Below are 18462 nucleotides of genomic sequence, written 5' to 3'. Positions count from 1 at the left end.
AGCTCACACACTGAGCCGCCGATGGCCTGGCGTGTCCTCGTCGAGCACGCCGTCCAAGTTGCGTTGGCACGCCCGTGGTGCGTGGAATGGGTTATCATCGCATGGAAGGAAAATAAGCGCTTAGTTACATTGTGTCCCACTGCCGCACGCACACACCCCTTCCTGCCTGCGACTACACACACTTACACTTCAGCTTCTTTATTGTCACTCCCCTCACAGGTTTACAAAGTGTAAAAAGGTGAAATAAAAGAATATAGAAACCTAAGTTCCCCACAACATACAATGTGTTGCTGTGCACGCACGCACGCACGCACGCGCACACACACACACACACACACACACAAAGTCCAATTTATTGTACAGGCTTTAGTTTAGACATGCTATTGGTCCGGCTGTCATTAGACTGACAACCTACCTCAAACCCTAAGCTACGGTAACCCTAACCACAAGCACGGTGTTTCCGCATGTCGGCCCGTTCACTCCGTTGGTGTGTCTAATCTGTGTGTGCGTCCCCTTTATTGGCATGAGAAAACCTTATGTTTACATTGCCAGAGCAACACACCCACACAGTCCAAATGTCTCAGCAGTAATCTGGGCATGGACACAAACAAACACACACTCAGCCAGGGTTCCAAATCAGATTAGCTTAGTGTTAGCTGTCCACGGTTGATGGACTCACACCAAGGCTGAACAATGTACAATTATAACAATTGACAGTAAAAAAAAAAAAAAAAAAGAAGCGAACAAAAAGCTTTGTCTGACAGTATGTGGACTAAGACAGGATCTGAAGTGTTTTTTGAATGAACCATAAACCCTTTTTTTGGTGTTTATTAGTTTTTTTGTGGGCGAGCATGTGGACGAGCATGTTCCCAGCCAGTGTTCCCAGTGTTGATTTTAGTTTTAGTCATAGTCTCTTAAATAGTTTTAATTTAGTTTCAGTCACATTTTAGTCACCTGGAATGTTTTAGTGTTAGTCTAGTTTTAGTCGACTAAATATAAGATTTTAGTCGACTAAATCTACAGTTGATTTAATCGACTAAAATGTATTTTGGCGGGCCTTGATGCCGTCGTGACTCGTAATGACTGTTTTTACACTTGCTGAAAATAGCCGATCTATCTACAAGCTCACAACGCGTCGTGAGCTTGTAGATCTGCTATTTTCAGCATGCAACCAAGTGTAAAATGACTTATACTGGATCTCTTGTCCCTTCCTAACATTTTAGTCTAATTTTTATTTGACGAAATTGTCAGTATATTTAGTCTGAGTTTTAGTCATCGTAGCTTAATAGTTTTCATTTAGTTTCCATGTAGTTTTCGTCAGTGGAAAAAGGTAGTCGACGAACAATTTTCGTCTTAGTTTTAGTCGACGAAATCAACATTGCATGTTCCATTAATTGTGATGGCAGCATAGGGTTGTGGCAGGATCCCTGCCAAAGCTTGGCACGTGTCAGTGAATCCCAGGGGTCGAGGACATGGGCAGCTGTGTCAGTGTGTCTGTGACGGGAGCCCCATGTTCCTTGATGGTGATGGATATAATTGACTGCACACGGTGCACAGACATTTCCATCGTCACGATCGTTAATGTGGACTGCTTGGTTTTTATTTTTGGCTTTTGTGCCTTTTATTAATATATACAGTGAAGACCAGACGGGAAAGAGGGGTGGAGAGAAACGCAGTTTTCTGAAAAAGCTATATTTCTGTCAGTCGTTCTTCGATTTTTCAAAGGTGGCGCGCTACGAGCTTGTAGGTTTACCCTGGCTTTAGCTATTTTTCAATAGCTAAAGCATGGCATAATGCTAAAATGAAAAGGGGTTCCTGCCTAAAATGGGTTAATGTAGCTACCGGTAGCTAGCTAGCTGGCTAGCCGGCTCTCCACCACAAAGCTTGCTCCAGTCCAGACACCACGCTGTGAATGAACCAGGAAGCAGGAAGTGTGCGCTGTGACCCTGGAGGGTCTAGGTCATGTGATGACCTAGGCCTGACCATTGCACCACCATGCCTACAGGACACACATACACAAGGGGGAGGGGGGGGAAGGGGGCTAGGACTGACCATTGCACCACCATGCCTACAGGACACACATACACAAGGGCGTAACTCTAGTGGTTTCTATCGTTAAACCAGAGGGTTATTAGCAGCTGGGTGTATCCACAGCAGCACTGTCTGAAACACAGGAAGCGAGAGAGAGAGAGAGAGAGAGAGAGAGAGAGAGAAGAGAAAGACATATTTACTGTTGTTTTTAATGATTCCCCATTGTATTCAAAATCCTTTTTGGCTTTTCCGATGGGACATTTTAAGCCAATAATAAAAGCCATTAAATTAAATTGAACTGAAATGGACGTGAAAAGCTCTGTCTGTCTGTCTGTCTGTCTGTCTGTCTGTCTCAGACTGTGGGATCAGACAGAGGATTAGGCCTCCTGCGTCAGTGTTGTAGCACTGACACACACACACACACACACACACACACACACACACACACACACACACACACACACACACACACACACACACACACACACACAGTAAGGCTGTCAACATTGACCAGAATTACATTTGAATAAATACTGTACATATATTCGAACCATGTGAATGTATAGCATTTTAAACAAGCCTGGCAGGCATCTCTTTCTATGAGCTGGCTGTGGTTGGTGCTGAGAAACGCGCTCTCTTGCTTAGATCAAATTAATATCTTATTCCATAGACTCATTTTAATAATCTTGGGTATTGTAATGTTTCTGATACAAGCCTGGTCTTGTCTGGAGAACCACATGCTGTGTTGGAACAGTCTTTGCCGTCACATGCAATGGGAAATTATTATGATCCAACTAATCTATACCGTCAGACTTGTTATAGTCTGCACTTTTTGTAGACTTTATGTTGCTTGTTTTTGAAGTAAGGATGCATAATATAGACTTTATTTTTGATAGGTTGAATTGAAAGTAATCTGACAGGAACTGGGGAAAGAGGGGGGGGTCGAACCTGCGGCACGCCGTCAGGCTGGCTTGGCAGCCTCGGTGCCAAGACGGTTGAGCTGTCGTTGGCTTGTTGGCTATTGCTCTGCTCTGCGTGTCATGTCTTCATCATAGAACACTATTGCTCTGCTCTGTGTGTCATGTCTTCATCATAGAACACTATTACTCTGCTCTGCGTGTCATGTCTTCATCATAGAACACTATTACTCTGCTCTGCGTGTCATGTCTTCATCATAGAACACTATTACTCTGCTCTGCGTGTCATGTCTTCATCATAGAACACTATTACTCTGCTCTGCGTGTCATGTCTTCATCATAGAACACTATTACTCTGCTCTGTGTGTCATGTCTTCATCATAGAACACTATTACTCTGCTCTGCGTGTCATGTCTTCATCATAGAACACTATTACTCTGCTCTGCGTGTCATGTCTTCATCATAGAACACTATTGCTCTGCTCTGCGTGTCATGTCTTCATCATAGAACACTATTGCTCTGCTCTGCGTGTCATGTCTTCATCATAGAACACTATTGCTCTGCTCTGCGTGTCATGTCTTCATCATAGAACACTATTGCTCTGCTCTGCGTGTCATGTCTTCATCATAGAACACTATTGCTCTGCTCTGCGTGTCATGTCTTCATCATAGAACACTATTACTCTGCTCTGCGTGTCATGTCTTCATCATAGAACACTATTACTCTGCTCTGCGTGTCATGTCTTCATCATAGAACACTATTACTCTGCTCTGTGTGTCATGTCTTCATCATAGAACACTATTGCTCTGCTCTGCGTGTCATGTCTTCATCATAGAACACACATTTTAGCCGTTGGATGTCTTAGTCATCACCTGTATTGCTAAAGTACTCTGTGTGTGTGTGTGTGTGTGTGTGTGTGTGTGTGTGGGTGTGTGTGTGTGCGTGTGTGAATGATAAAAAGTGTGCGTGTGTGTGTGTGTGTGTGAATGATAAAAATTGTGTGCGTGTGTGTGAATGATAAAAAGTGTGTGTGTGTGTGTGTGTGTGTGTGAATGTGAATGTTAAAAAGTGTGTGCGTGTGTGTGAATGTTAAAAAGTGTGTGTGCGTGTGTGAATGATAAAAAGTGTGTGCGTGCCGTGCTGTTGTGTGATCATTAATCACACTAGAGCAGCCAGCAGGACACTGCTACCCTAGGGAGAGAAGGATGGAGGGAGAGAGAGAGGTGAGAGAGAGACAAAGGGGCACAGGGAGGGAGGAAGAGAGAGAGGTGAGAGAGGGACAAAGAGCCACAGGGAGGGAGGAAGAGAGAGAGAGAGAGAGATGTTTTATCATCATCATGCTGCTGTGGGCTTTTATGGATATAAGATGGTAAGGCTAGCTTCAATTCAAATAACACACACACACACACACACACACACACACACACACACACACACACACACACACACACACACACACACACACACGCAATCCTCTGACTCACCTATGAGCTCAGCTGGTTTGCATGTTTACCCGATGACCTCACCTCTCCGTGGGTGGGTGTGTTGTGTGACTGCACTGTGAGATTCACTGATACGAGTGAACATTAATGTAAATAGCATATACATTGTATGTTAATATATATGTATATATGTCTGCCCTGCTGAACCGCAACGTTGAACCAAGACAATGTTTACACTCATGTTGCGGTCCATTGGGTAAACGCTTGTGTAAATGTGGCACTGGTGTTACTTGACTTGTTATGGGCAGCACTAGTTAATATATGTGTGTGTGTGTGTGTATGTGTGTGTGTGTGTGTGTGGTGTGACATAACCATGTGTGTCCTCATCATCACATATAATCATCATGCCACGCTCCTCCTTGGCTTCTTCCTGGCTCTCAACCAATGCCCTCTTCCCTCACTACATCACCGCCCAATCACGTCACACAGAGTCAGTCAGGGTGCACTCTTGCATGGATCAGTGGAAACGCGTGCGCGCGTGCGCATGCACGCAGTCACGCACACACACACATTTGGGTCATACATTGTGTTGACAGTACTGATCATGTGATGTTTCATTTATAAGGAGAGAGAGAGAGATGATGATGGCGATGAGAGAGAGAAGAATCTATATTTTCTATAAAGTGTCTCTCGCGCTTTCTCTCTCACACTCACTCTCCCGCACGCACGTGCACACAGCCACACACGCACGCGCGCCCACACATGCACATGGGAGAGTAGAGTGCATTGAGTCATTCCTATATCACTGATAGACACTGATAGCTCATTGACTGGCATCGAGATGTGTTTTATTCTTTTGAATGTGGCTTTTTCGACCAGTAGCACATTTTCACACATGGGCTACAAGACCCCAAAATAAAATGGGGAAAAGGGTAAACATGCCTGGCTGCTAGGGTTAGACAATGTGTTGGGTATATCGCCTATTTTAATGGGGAGTATATATAGTGGGGGGATGGGTGGGCGGTACGGAGCAGCCTGGGGGTGAGATAGATATAGATCGGAAAAAATGGGGGGATGCAAAAATATGTTGGTCCAAGGACAATGATAATTGGCTGATAATTGAACCCATTTAGACCTGAGGACGATTCTACAAATGCCTTCTAAATCCTGCCAGTTTTCTGTTTCTGTGTCAGTCGTTCTCAAACATTTTCATGTCAAGGACCCCCAAAAATGTATGTAGTTGGCCGCGGACCCCCATTTGAGTTAAAAACGTTCTCCGCCAAATTTTCACAATAAAAAAAAGAAAAGCAGATCTACAAGCTGCTTGGGGGACAGCACCCCCTGCTGGGTCATAGTGGGGAGGATCTGAGCCGAGTGTCACGGAGGAGTGTAGTATTTTGTATCTTACAGTTGGTGTATGGAGTCTATGGACTTTGCAATGAAGTATTGCACATTATTAGCTATATCTTATAGAGATGCTCCGATAATCGATTGGAGTGAATAAAGGCCGATACGGCTGACATTCCCTCGGGTGAACGGCAATTTACCTTACTTTATTTATCTGGAGAAACCAATCTTTTAATTTACACCATCTAAGTGGTATAAATGTCAATCAGATATATAGTATAATATAATTTTGCATCTTTGTGATGGGCCTAAACATTCTCTCCTTCCTCCCCACACACACGGGAACAGTTTTGACATTTTGGAAATATTCAAATTGGCCCCTTACGCACAAGATCGGTATCGGTGTCTGTATCGGTTGATCATGAGAAGATCAATTGGTGATCGGGATAAGTCCCAAAAAACCGGATTGGAGCGTCTGATATCCTAGTTTATGATCCTTCACCACACTAATATCTGTGTACATGCTGTTTTTGCACACTTATTAGGTTTTTGCATTGTATTGCTTACTACTGTAATACTTGTTATTCCAGCACAAGCAGTCTTGCAGAGTCTGCCACACCACTATATGTCATGTATGTGTGTCTATCGAGTAGTCTTTGAAGTCTTGTGTGCCTTAGGCATGTGTGTCTTGTCATGTACGCATGTCTGTTATCTGTATGGGTCGTGTGTCTCTGACATGCATTGTGTGTGTGTGTGCGTGTCTGTGTGTGTGTGTGTGTGTGTGTGTGTGTGTAATGTGCGTGTGTTTGTAGGCCAGGTTGTACTGTACATGGTCATGACAAGGGTGTGTTGTGTATTGGGTTATCAAGCTGTACAATAGCTGAATAATCAACTACAACAGAACAGGACCAGCCCCACTAACTCTCATTGTAGCCGCACAAAAGACTGGCGAGCTTCTTTCATTGTTCTCGCTTCCTCACTCTCCCCGTTTCACTGTCTCTGTTACTCTCTCTCTAGCTTTCTCTCCCTCTCCCCCCCCTCCTCTCTCTCTCTCTCTCTCTCTCTCTCTCTCTCACGCGCTTTCTCTCTCTCTCTCTCTCTCTCTCTCTCTCTCTCTCTCTCTCTTGTGGTGCACAGCTAGCAGTAGTGCATGATAGCCTCTGCCTCTGGCTACAGCAATCTGTCCCACCTCTCAGAGAGAGAGAGAGAGAGAGAGAGAGAGCAAAAGGCTGACTGCTTCATGTTTCTAGACCGTGACACTGAGAAGATTTCACCTCCAAAATTCTGCGCTCCGTTTGAATTTCCTTGTCTTTGATGTCAAGGTTACTTGACCACAAGAGTGAAACACTTCAGTTATTAAAAATAATAAACAACATTGTTTGATGTTACATATCAAGTGTGTGCAACGAGGCCAGGATAGTAGTATAGGAAAAAAACCACCCAACATAAATTGATCGAGATAAACTAATAAGCCCTTTCCTACAGTATCGGACATTTATTATTTCGTAAGAAGATGCTTCTTCAAAAGAGGTCGGCATATATTGACATCCAGAGTCTTGAGGTATGATCACGACTAAATGAGAGCGCAAAATCTCTCGTGGAAGAGTCACCCATCGACTAATCTAATATATACGGCAACCTTCCCCGTGTTTCTTAGTCCGATCCAGAAGAACACAGTTTGCCGGCCACTGCTACAGAGCTGACAATGACGTTATATCTTCCCTTCTTCTTCTCTGGAGTCCTGCCTCAAAGCAAACCAGAGGTAGAAAACTGTCGTTCTCTGATGTCATCACTATAGGGACACATGCATCAGTAAGCAGGAACTGGGGATGGCAATGGCTGAGGGAAGTAGGGGTGCTGGGGGGGGGGGGGGGCTTGCAGCACCCCCTCCCCCCAGGCACAGCCCCGTATTGGACAGGATGGGAGAAATAATAATAATTTGAATAAAAACAGGCTTTTTACTAGGCTTAATAAATCTGCTGTATCACAGGCAATTAACCAGGATAAGGTGCCGATACTGTGTCAGTTTGCTCATGCGTGTGGAGAGGGAAAGTAATAGCCACTTTTCCGGAAAGTCTGGCGTGGCATTGTGAAATCTAAAATGATGATGATGATGATGACTAAACTGTCTCTCTGTTCCCCTCTCTCTCTCCATTTAGGACCTGGAGTTCCATGGGGTGATGCGCTTCTACTTCCAGGACCGAGTGGCCGGGAACTTTGCCACCAAGTGCATCCGCGTGTCGAGCACCGCCACCACCCAGGATGTGATCGAGACGCTGGCCGAGAAGTTCCGCCCGGACATGAGGATGCTGTCGTCGCCAAAATACTCCCTCTACGAAGTCCACGTCAGCGGGGGTGAGTTACTATGACACACACGACTTCTGTGTGTGTGTGTGTGTGTGTGTGTGTGTAGTGAATATAACTGTCATTCTCTCTGCGTTAGAAGAGCGTAAGTTGGACCTGGATGAGAAGCCTCTGGTGGTTCAGCTCAACTGGAACAAAGATGACAGAGAGGGGCGTTTTGTCCTCAAGAATGAAAACGACGTACTGCCTAAGGTACACACAGTCACACATCTTTTTACTGCTATACTGTTTTTTTAATACACATATTGATAGGGAACAGTAGTCACAGAGGAGATGGGGAGTGACATGCGGCAAAGGCTGTCTGGCTCGGGAGTCAAACCTGCGGCACGCCATCCGTCTGGCTGGCTGGCTTGGCAGCCTAGGTGCCCAGACTGTTGAGCTAACTGTCCGGGACTGTTGAAGACTTTTGATTTCTAAAGCCAAGTTCAAATACCCGAAATCTCGGCCACTCACTCACTCACACTCGATCTCTCCAGCATGGCAAATGAAATTGGTGACCTGTCAAAATATGCGAACATCTTGTGAACTTCACAAAACTTACGTGGAGGTCTTTAAAAAGCATGGCCTGAATACCGCTAGGTTGAACTCTGCTAATGAACAAACTGCAATGATTTACATTCAGACACTCAGACACATTATTATGTGATTGTCTACATGATTGTCACATATTTCAGCAGGTCACCAATTTCACTGTGAGTGTGAGTGAGCAAGTGGCCGGAATTTTGGGTTATTGGAATTCGGCTATAGGCTACATTCATTCTCTAACCGTATATATTATTATTATATTATATATTAACCATTACCACAACATTATGCCCACCTTCCTTCACTTGTATGCTTAACCTTTATCCTACGCACACATGTAAAGACAGAGGCACAGTTTATTCACACAGACACAATCTAAAACCAATCCCCAAACTTCTCTCTCTCTGTCCAACAGAAGAGTCAGAGTAACGGCCCGGAGAAGGAGAAAGATGGAGTGATCAACAACTTCAGGAGGACGCTGTCCAAGAAGGAGAAAAAGAAAGAGCAGAAGAGACAGAAGGAGTTCTCCCGCATCCCCGACGGAGACGGACCCACGCTAGGCCAGGAGGACGGGTAACGCACACGCACGCACGCACACGGTCATCTATCTTTCCGTCCTCGGAGACAACCTGTCCTCTCTTTTGTAAAGAACAGGGTGATGTGAACGTTGTCCCCTGGGGTTCCGTTCACCTCTATCTATACTCTCTAATCCTTGGCTTGTCTTTCAATGTCTTTACTTTACTTTTCACTTCACTTATTTCCCCCTCACACACAATGTGTTCATTTAACTCTGAGAGGACTAAAAACATGTTTTTTGACAGCCCCAGAGTAACGCCAGTACAATACCGTCTGGACACTGACTCTGACAGTCTGCAAGGAGACTGTAGTGTATTATTATATAATACCTTACAGAGTGTCAGAGTCCGTATAATACTATTATCCTTGGTGTATTCTATTCAGCAGTAACACTAGTGTAGGGTGCGGTAACTATACTGTTTACTCTGCAACGATATCGGTGTATTTCTGTGTTGTTGTTGTAGCGACATTTGGTTGCTCGTATACATTCTAGCTTACTTATTTGTCTTAGCTGAGGGCGATATTCTGTAGATTGGGTTTATTCTTCCTATGACTCTATGTCAAAGTACTTCTCTAAATGGAACCAAAATTATGCACCCATATAAGGGTTCACTCTCAGAGGACACATTGGTGTCAATTATTTCCCCCCAGTTTTTTCTCAATTCAGTAATTTCAATCCCTGAATAACTCCACACAGCGTGTGTAATCTTGCCACTGTCTGCTGAGCCCTACAGGCTCATATGCCAGTGAGGAGCCTTGGTTCATATCTATCATCTAGCTAGGGACCCCCTGGAACTCCCTCAAGGACCCTTTGGGGTCCCTAGTCTGGTGGTGTACAGGAACTTTAATCGTCACCCGAGCATGCACCCCCGTCTTGATGAATGTTCCTGTGTTTTATTTTATGTGTGCGTGCTCTGCAGGGAGAACAGCCGCCTGGCAGCAGAGGTGTACAAAGACATGCCCGAGACCAGCTTCACCAGAACCATCTCCAACCCAGAGGTGGTCATGAAGAGACGACGGCAGCAGAAACTGGAGAAACGGATGCAGGAGTTCAAGAGCAATGACGGCCGGCCTGATTCTGGTGTGTGTTTGTGTGGTTGATTTTGTCGATTAACCCATGTTATAATTTAGCTATTGAAAAATAGCAGATCTACAAGCTCGTAGCGCGCCACTCGGTGGCGCGCTATGAGCTTGTAGATCTGCTATTTTTTTTAAATCGTTAAAATGTGCTTCAAATCTTTCAGAAAATTGTCATGATTTAGAAAACTTTTTTTTTAAATCGACTTCAGGCCTGAATGGGTTAAAACTAAGACGATTTTTTTCCCGGTGACTTTTGCTTCAAGAGCAATAACGGCAGGCCTGATTCTGGTGTGTGTTTGTGTGGTTGATTTCGTCGACTAAAAACTAAGACGATTTTATGTCCTGTCCGGTGACTACCTTTTTCCACTGACGAAAACTAAATGGACTAAAACTGAGAGTCAATTTACTGACAAATTCGTCGACAAATAAAAAAACTACCGGTAGACTAAAATGTTAGGAAGGGACTAGTGGACAAGAGATCCAGTGTAATATATGTCATTTTACACTTTGTTGCATGCTGAAAATAGCTGCGACAGCACACACAATATAGCTGTGATAGATCGGCTATTGTCAGCAAGTGTAAAATCAGCCATTTACGACGGCATCACAGACCGCCAAAATACATTTTAGTCGACTAAATGTAGATTTAGTCTACTAAAACTAACCACTTAAACATTCCAGGTGACTAAAATGTGACTAAAACTATTCAAGAAAAACTATGACTGAAACTAAAATCAAAATGAACTGTTTTTCTTTTTGTTGCTTGGGCAATATCCCAAACATTCTAATTGCAATGTCGCCCTGCCAAAATATCACAGTATACAATATGTTCATCCATGATATATCCCAAGCCCACCACTGTCGGTATAACGACATTTACATACTTTATATTTTCAGATTTCTGTACTGTGTATGTGTGAGTTGGGGCTGTTGGTTTCACACGTGCGCACGCAAACACACACTCTAGCTGGCTATGAAAAACAGAAAACAAAAAGTGAGACAGACGGCCATAAATATCCCCACCAGTGTGGAGGCGTTCACAGGGACTGTGTGTTTAGTGGGTAACTCGCTGTGACTCAATTACACAAATAACATTATCTAACACTCTCACACACACACACACACACACACACACACACACACACACACACACACACACACACACACACACACACACACACACACACACACACAAACGCACGGGCGCACACACGCACACATCTATACACATATGCTGTATATAAATACATGAGTTGGCTGGACAGAGAGACACACTAACCCTATCACTCTCTCAGACAAACTACATAGACAATGTGGTCAGACAATGAGGCAGGTTTCCATTTCAAAACACTATTTGTGTGTCATGGCGTTTCAAATGGGTTTCCTCTTGGCTTTTCATTTTTTTTTCCTCTATGCAGCGAACCTCCACCACAGAACACTGTTTGTGTGTGTTGTGGGATTTTTTTTACTAAAGGTGATAATTTCTGACACTGACGCAAAGCACAGAATTAGACATTTCCTCTCTGCGCAAAGTCAGCAGAACAAAGTGAGACGAGGCCGGTCGTATATGAACTGCTGCCACCGATTCCACTCTGAGAACACATGGGCCAACCGGTACCGCAGCCGTCGTGTGTGTGCCGACTTGAGTACAAAGGGAATTGTGTTGTTTGTAGTCCCTGGGTCCAAAAACAAAATGACATACAGGCCCCAAGGTCAACCCCCCGTACCCCCCAGGCGTACGGAAGGATCCTGGAGCACCACACTGACTGAATCATTGCCCATTATGTATGTATTTTTCCCCTTTATTTAACCAGGAAGTGCCAGTTGAGATGGGGAGTCTTGGCCAGGACAGCAGAAACGATCACCTGCTTACTAGGGTTGTCCCGATCGGATCGGGGTGATCGGAAATCGGGGCCGATCACGACATTTTCAAATGATCGGAATCGGATTGGGAGCCAAGAAAAACGTGACCGGGACATCCCTAGTATGAATATGATATCCATATCATGATATTAACCCATTTTGAACGGGAACCCCTTTTGGTGTTTCAAGCATTAAGTTATGCTTTAGCTATTGAAAAATAGCAGATCTACGAGCTTGTAGGTCTGCTATTTTTGAAAAATCGTGAAAATGTGGTGTAAATCTTTGAATATATATTCTTTCAGAGCGAACATTTTTAAACTCAAATCGTCCTCAGGTCAAAATGGGTTAAACTGGATATTATCTGTGATTTGGGATATTGTACTATTGTGATGGCATAAACGTGTTCTATAAATATAAATATCGGGAAAAATCGGTATCGGCAGATGCTCAAAATCAAATGATCGTAATCGGATCGGTGGCAAAAGAAAACGTGATCCCGACCCTACTGCTTACTCATTATAGTTGTCTTCCAAGTGACACGACTCCTGTCTGTCTGTCCCCTTGCACTCCTGTCTTTCACAGGGACATTGTCCCTGCAATCTGTGTCCCAGAGGGTCACTGTCTCCTTCAGCCTGTGTCTCGGAGGGATGCTGTCCCCGGCAACCTGTGTCTCAGAGGGACACTGTCCACTGTCTCAGAGTAACGGTCGATTGCAATCTGTCTTTTCTGAGAGGGACACTGTCTGCCCCCCCTCGCAACCTGTCTCTTCGGAACGCGCAACCATGCACATTTCTAAACTGCTGTGTGTAATATGGAGATGTGAAAAGTGCTCTATAAAATTCTGTTTAATACACTTAAAGCAAGGCTGCGTTTTGAAGTTAAATGTTTTCATTGGAACTGAGGATACACCCACACATTCAGTTTATTTTTTTATTTATTTTTATTATTAATTACAGCTTACGCTTTCAGTTTTTGCGTTTGGTGTTTTGGGTCACCAAACCTTTTGAAAACATATACTACTCGATTTATTTTTAAAATGCTGTTTTCCTTTTACTGTGTGAACAGTGAAAACTGAACTTTTTGGAAATGTGACTTCACAGCTGTGACATGGGGCCAGTTTATACTACTTTCAGTGTCTGTCATTGAGCAACACGGCCGTTTGACAAAGTATAAATGTGGCTACGCGTTTCTTTGGGTACTCTCATAGCATCTCTGCTATGAGTGTATGATTTCGTTGTTCTCCTGTGTGGGGGGGAAAAAAGATCTCAAATGTTCCATGTGGATGGGGATATTTTATTAACCCATTTAGGCCTGACGTCAAAATTAAAAAGACATCTGTTTTCTGAAATACCTGTGTTACTATATCAGTGGTGCTCAATATTTCATGTCAAGGACCCCAAAAATTGTATGTAATTGGCCTCCGACCCCCGTCTGAAAATATGTTGTTCCAAGGACCCTCCCAGAAGTTAAAAACATTCGTTCTGAAAAAATATATATTCCAAATTTGCGCCACATTTTCACGATTTAAAAAAAATAGCAGACCTACAAGCTCGTAGCACGCCACTCGGTGGCGCGCTCTGAGCTTGTAGATCTGCTATTTTTCAATAGCTAAATTATAACCTATTTAAAACACCAAAATGGGTTCCCGCCCAAAATGGGTTAAAGAGAAAAACATTGCATAACGTAAAGTTTGATTTAAACTTGGTCGTAGAATGGTGTCCCGTAGATCTACAAGCTCACAATGTGTCTCATTGTAAAGCACAATGATCTTGTAGATCTGACATTCTCAGCATGGAACACCGGTGCACAACAAAGTATAATTCTAGGCCTAAGATGTTGCGGTGGCATGCACGTGTGATTTGAGTTTCTTTCTGTGTGCCCTATGATGTACACTTAATACAGTATACTCTACTTTAACAGTGTATACTGTACTGTGACTTATAATTCATACATACTGCATACTTGGATATTTATGCAATATTACACGAGAGGGTGTGGGTTAACTTCAGTGGTGCTTGCGGAACTCGACTTCGTCTCGTTCCTTACCGCATCACTGTCGTGGCAATAATCACGTTAAACCACACCCTCAAGTGTAATATTGCAATTCTACAACAGTTACCCTTAAAACTAAGAAAATCGCTGAAAAAATATATTTCTTTAATGACAGATGTAGTCACTACGACCACAAATGTCCCAAGAAACTAACTAGCCTAGCCACGGAGTTTGCTAGCGCCCTGGGAGAACAGAGCAGCTGAATTATTTGTTTTGATTAGGTGGTGAACAGTGCGGGTTTGATCAACGGTTAGAAACCGTTTCAACCAATCAGATTGCTTCCTCGAAACGACCTGTTGTAGAATTCAATATATATCCTTGCCGTCCTCACTCTGTCTCTCTTTCTCTCTCTCTCTCCAGGAGGAACGTTGAGGATCTACGCAGACAGTCTGAAGCCCAACATCCCCTATAAGACCATGCTGCTGTCGACCACGGACACGGCAGACTTCGCCGTGGTGGAGGCCTTGGAGAAGTACGGCCTGGAGAAGGAGAACCCCAGAGAGTACTGCATCGCACGGGTAACAATGCACTTCAGATTGGACCTCAACAAGGACATGTTCACTTCTTAAGATGTTTGGTCTTTCTCTGCCAAGGTTAAGTCATAGTTTATAATCTCTCACGCCAAGCTTTTCCGCCACGCGAATGTCTTATTTTGAAGAGAACCAAAACAAAAGCTGATCCGGTGAACGGGAAGTTAATAATCAGTCATTTCCATTTTCAAAACGCGTCTCATATCCCATTCTGTCCGGTGCCTGTATGACTTAAAACTGATTACAAATGTGGATTAAACAATTAAAAACATTACTCAGGCAACTCGCGAATCGCAGGGAAAGTGATAAAAAACTGCAAAGTTGGATGTCGTTGCCTCACATCCTTTCCCCAGAGGAAATTAAACATCGGCCGCAACCTGAACATCACGTCATACCGTCGGGGAGTGAAATTGTGTCACTTACTTCCATCTAACTCACAATAACTAGTTTACAGTGGCAGCACGCACACACACACTAACGCACGCACATACACATACACATACACATACACACACACGCGCGCACACACAGAGAGCTCTGGGTGCAATTGAAGGAGCCCCAGCGAGTTGTGGAAGTGAAAAGGTCTGGCCTTTCTTTGTGAGGAAGCACAGCACTACACAATGGACTGTACGTCAAACAGTCATCATTGGCCACGTCGACTCAGTCGAACCATATCGCCGTGGTAACGGCCAAGGTGGGGGGGTTATGCCAAGAATGCTTTTAATACAATTACATGGTGTTTATGGGTGCTGCTTCCTCTACCCCCCCCCCCCCCACACACACACACACACACACACACACACACACACACACACCCCAACAGATTGCAGTTGCAGGAATGTATTTAGCATGCAGACCTTTGGAGAAATGTAATTCAATTGCCATCATACAAAGTGCCATGCGGTAGCAGCAGATGCTCTGTGTGTGTGCGTGTGTGTGTGTGTGTGTGTCCAGTCATGTTGACCCTGTCTGCTGTACTGTCTACAGCTGCCCCCCCGTCTCCCAGCTCGTTGACAGACACCAGCTGTAACCAATCGCACAAAACGACGCAAGTTGTACTCGGGAGCCAATCGGATAAAAAGCCCCCAAGAGACCTTACTGTTTATTTTACACACACACACACACACACACACACACACACACACACACACACACACACACACACACACACACGATGGCGTGCGTGATCTACACGCTCACTCTTGTCCCCAGCTAAATGATGGAGAGTCGGACTGTTCTAGATCTTTAACCCATTCTGACCTGAGATCAGATTCTAAAAATGTCTGTTTGAAAATGACAGTTTTCTGAAAAAGCTGTTTCTATGTCAGTTGTTCTTCGATTTTTCAAAAATAGCAGACCTACAAGCTCGTGGCACGCTATGAGCTTGTAGATCTACTATTTTTCAATAGCTAAAGCATAGCATAATGCTAACACCAAAAGGGCTTAAACTGTCTTTGAGTTGCTCCAGTGCCTTCCGTCCTCTTGCTACCCGTCCTGCCTCTGAGATGCACCAGATAAGCCTGCCACAGGCTTCGAGGCGCGGTGGAACTCCTCTCTGCATATATATCGTGTTCTTGTTTGTGAAATTGTTCATTTTGTCTGATGTTGTTGTGCACTATTTTTCGCCCCCGCAGCAAGACGAGAAGTCGGGTAAAGAGACGTTGTATACTACAACAGTTATCCTGGATGACGCAGAGTGTCCACTGAAGATCTTCAGAGACTGGCCTGCTGACAGAGGTCAGGCACGCACACGCACACGCACACACACACACACACACACACACACACACACACACACACACGCACACACAGTGTGAATGTAAAATGTAGTGTGTATATAATATACCTAGTTAGTTTTTACTTGACCACATGAATCCTAACATCCCTATTCTCAGACAAGCATTCAGCAAAACTAGCCAATCTGCAGGCGCACCATGTAACTTGTTGTGAGTTTATAGACTGCAGACATTTGGTGTAGAATGGAAAAAGAAGAGGACCAAGTTAGACCCTGGGGCGACCCCGTCAATGAAGGAACCACTTACCAATATTATAGTAATAATACATATCCTTTGCATAGTCTTCAGTTTGTCTCTTGTTTATGGACTTGACTCTGATGAAGACAGCATAGGTCGGAACGTTAGTCGTTTTTTGTATACTAGCACCTAATAAAAGGCAGAAGAAGTGTCTGTGCTTCTCCAGTGTCCTCCCCTCCTTCTGTAATAATATATATCCTTTGCATAGTCTTCAGTTTGTCTCTTGTTTATGGACTTGACTCTGATGAAGACAGCATAGGTCGGAATGTTAGTCGTTTTTTGTATACTAGCACCTAATAAAAGGCAGAAGAAGTGTCTGTGCTTCTCCAGTGTCCTCCCCTCCTTCTGTAATAATACATATCCTTTGCATAGTCTTCAGTTTGTCTCTTGTTTATGGACTTGACTCTGATGAAGACAGCATAGGTCGAAACCTTAGTCCTTCTGTATACTAGCACCTAATAAAAGGCAGAAGAAGTGTCTGTGCTTCTCCAGTGTCCTCCCCTCCTTCTGTAATAATACATATCCTTTGCATAGTCTTCAATTTGTCTCTTGTTTATGGAAGCCTCAGGATTGTCGGGTTTCTATTTGTTTGTGGGGTTTCTGTTTGTTTGGGATGTGTCCTCTCCCTCACCATTTATGACCAGCCACACCTTAAAGCGAGCTGCTGGGAAAGGCACCATCATTTAACTTCTACTTCTCCTCGTCTCTGCTTCCCCCTACTGGCGTAATCCTGCCATTACTATTCCCTATACCATACAGCCCCATGGTTAACAGGGATGATGTACTGAAGTTACTTCCACAAGGGTTCCCGCCACAGATTGTGTGTTCTGGGTAGCAAAGAGACTTATGGCTTTAACACATTCTGACCTGAGATCAGATTCTAAAAATCTACATCCTGACAGTTTTCTGAAAAAGCTATGTTTCTATGTCAGTCGTTCTTCGATTAACGGTCGGACCACCATTTGATGAGATTTAGCCTCTCATGCAGAACCAAAACAGAATATTTTGTTCCTTGGGTTCATTTGGTGAGATTTTGTTGTATTGATTTGGTACAGAACCATTTAGGAACTCTAGGGAGCAGAGTAACGATAATAGCATTGTACAACGTGGCATCTTTCCAGTAAGTGTGTGTGTGTGTGTGTGTGTGTGTGTGTGTGTGTGTGTGTGACTGTGTGTGTGCGTGCGTGCACCAGGAGCCTTGGTGTTCCAGCTGAAGAAGAGACCTCCAGACTACCAGAGCAAGAAGGGCAGGAAGGCGGAGGACAAGGCCCAGCGAGGGAAGCCTCTGGACGGGTCTCTTCCTCCAGAGAAACTACCCTACCTAGTGGAGCTCAGCCCAGGTAGGACCCTGCTGCGCCACACACACACACACACACACACACACACACACACACACACACACACACACACACACACACACACACACTCACACTCACACTCACACTCACACTCACACTCACACTCACACTCACACACTCACACACACTCTCTCTCTCGGATCAAAGTATGCGGCTTCCGCTGTATGTGTTGTAGTGGTGAGTATTAGTGCAGTGACCACCAGGAGGCAGTGTCGCTGCAGTTATTACACTAGACCAGTGGTTTCCAAACTTATTCACAAGGACCCCCAAATTGACACTAATTAGCCAGCGGACCCCCATTTGAAAAGATATATTATATATTTTCATGGCTCTAGCAGTGATTC

The 18462-nt window shown here is 44.2% G+C and overlaps 1 protein-coding gene across 1 annotated transcript in view; it reads left to right on the top strand.

The window, feature by feature from the left end:
* afdna (afadin, adherens junction formation factor a) overlaps positions 1-18462 on the top strand; it is a 169380-nt gene that overhangs the window by 66508 nt on the left and 84410 nt on the right. Inside the window, exons 2-8 of the mRNA XM_083789691.1 lie at positions 7897-8092; positions 8181-8293; positions 9042-9199; positions 10123-10283; positions 14558-14715; positions 16362-16464; positions 17954-18100. Coding sequence (XP_083645817.1) covers positions 7897-8092; positions 8181-8293; positions 9042-9199; positions 10123-10283; positions 14558-14715; positions 16362-16464; positions 17954-18100 — 1036 coding nt within the window. The remainder of the gene's footprint in view (positions 1-7896; positions 8093-8180; positions 8294-9041; positions 9200-10122; positions 10284-14557; positions 14716-16361; positions 16465-17953; positions 18101-18462) is intronic.

The sequence above is a fragment of the Protomyctophum parallelum genome (assembly GCF_964188405.1).
Source record: "Protomyctophum parallelum genome assembly, chromosome: 19".
Taxonomy (NCBI): Eukaryota; Metazoa; Chordata; class Actinopteri; order Myctophiformes; family Myctophidae; genus Protomyctophum; species Protomyctophum parallelum.
This window is presented reverse-complemented; position numbering and strand designations above follow the sequence as displayed.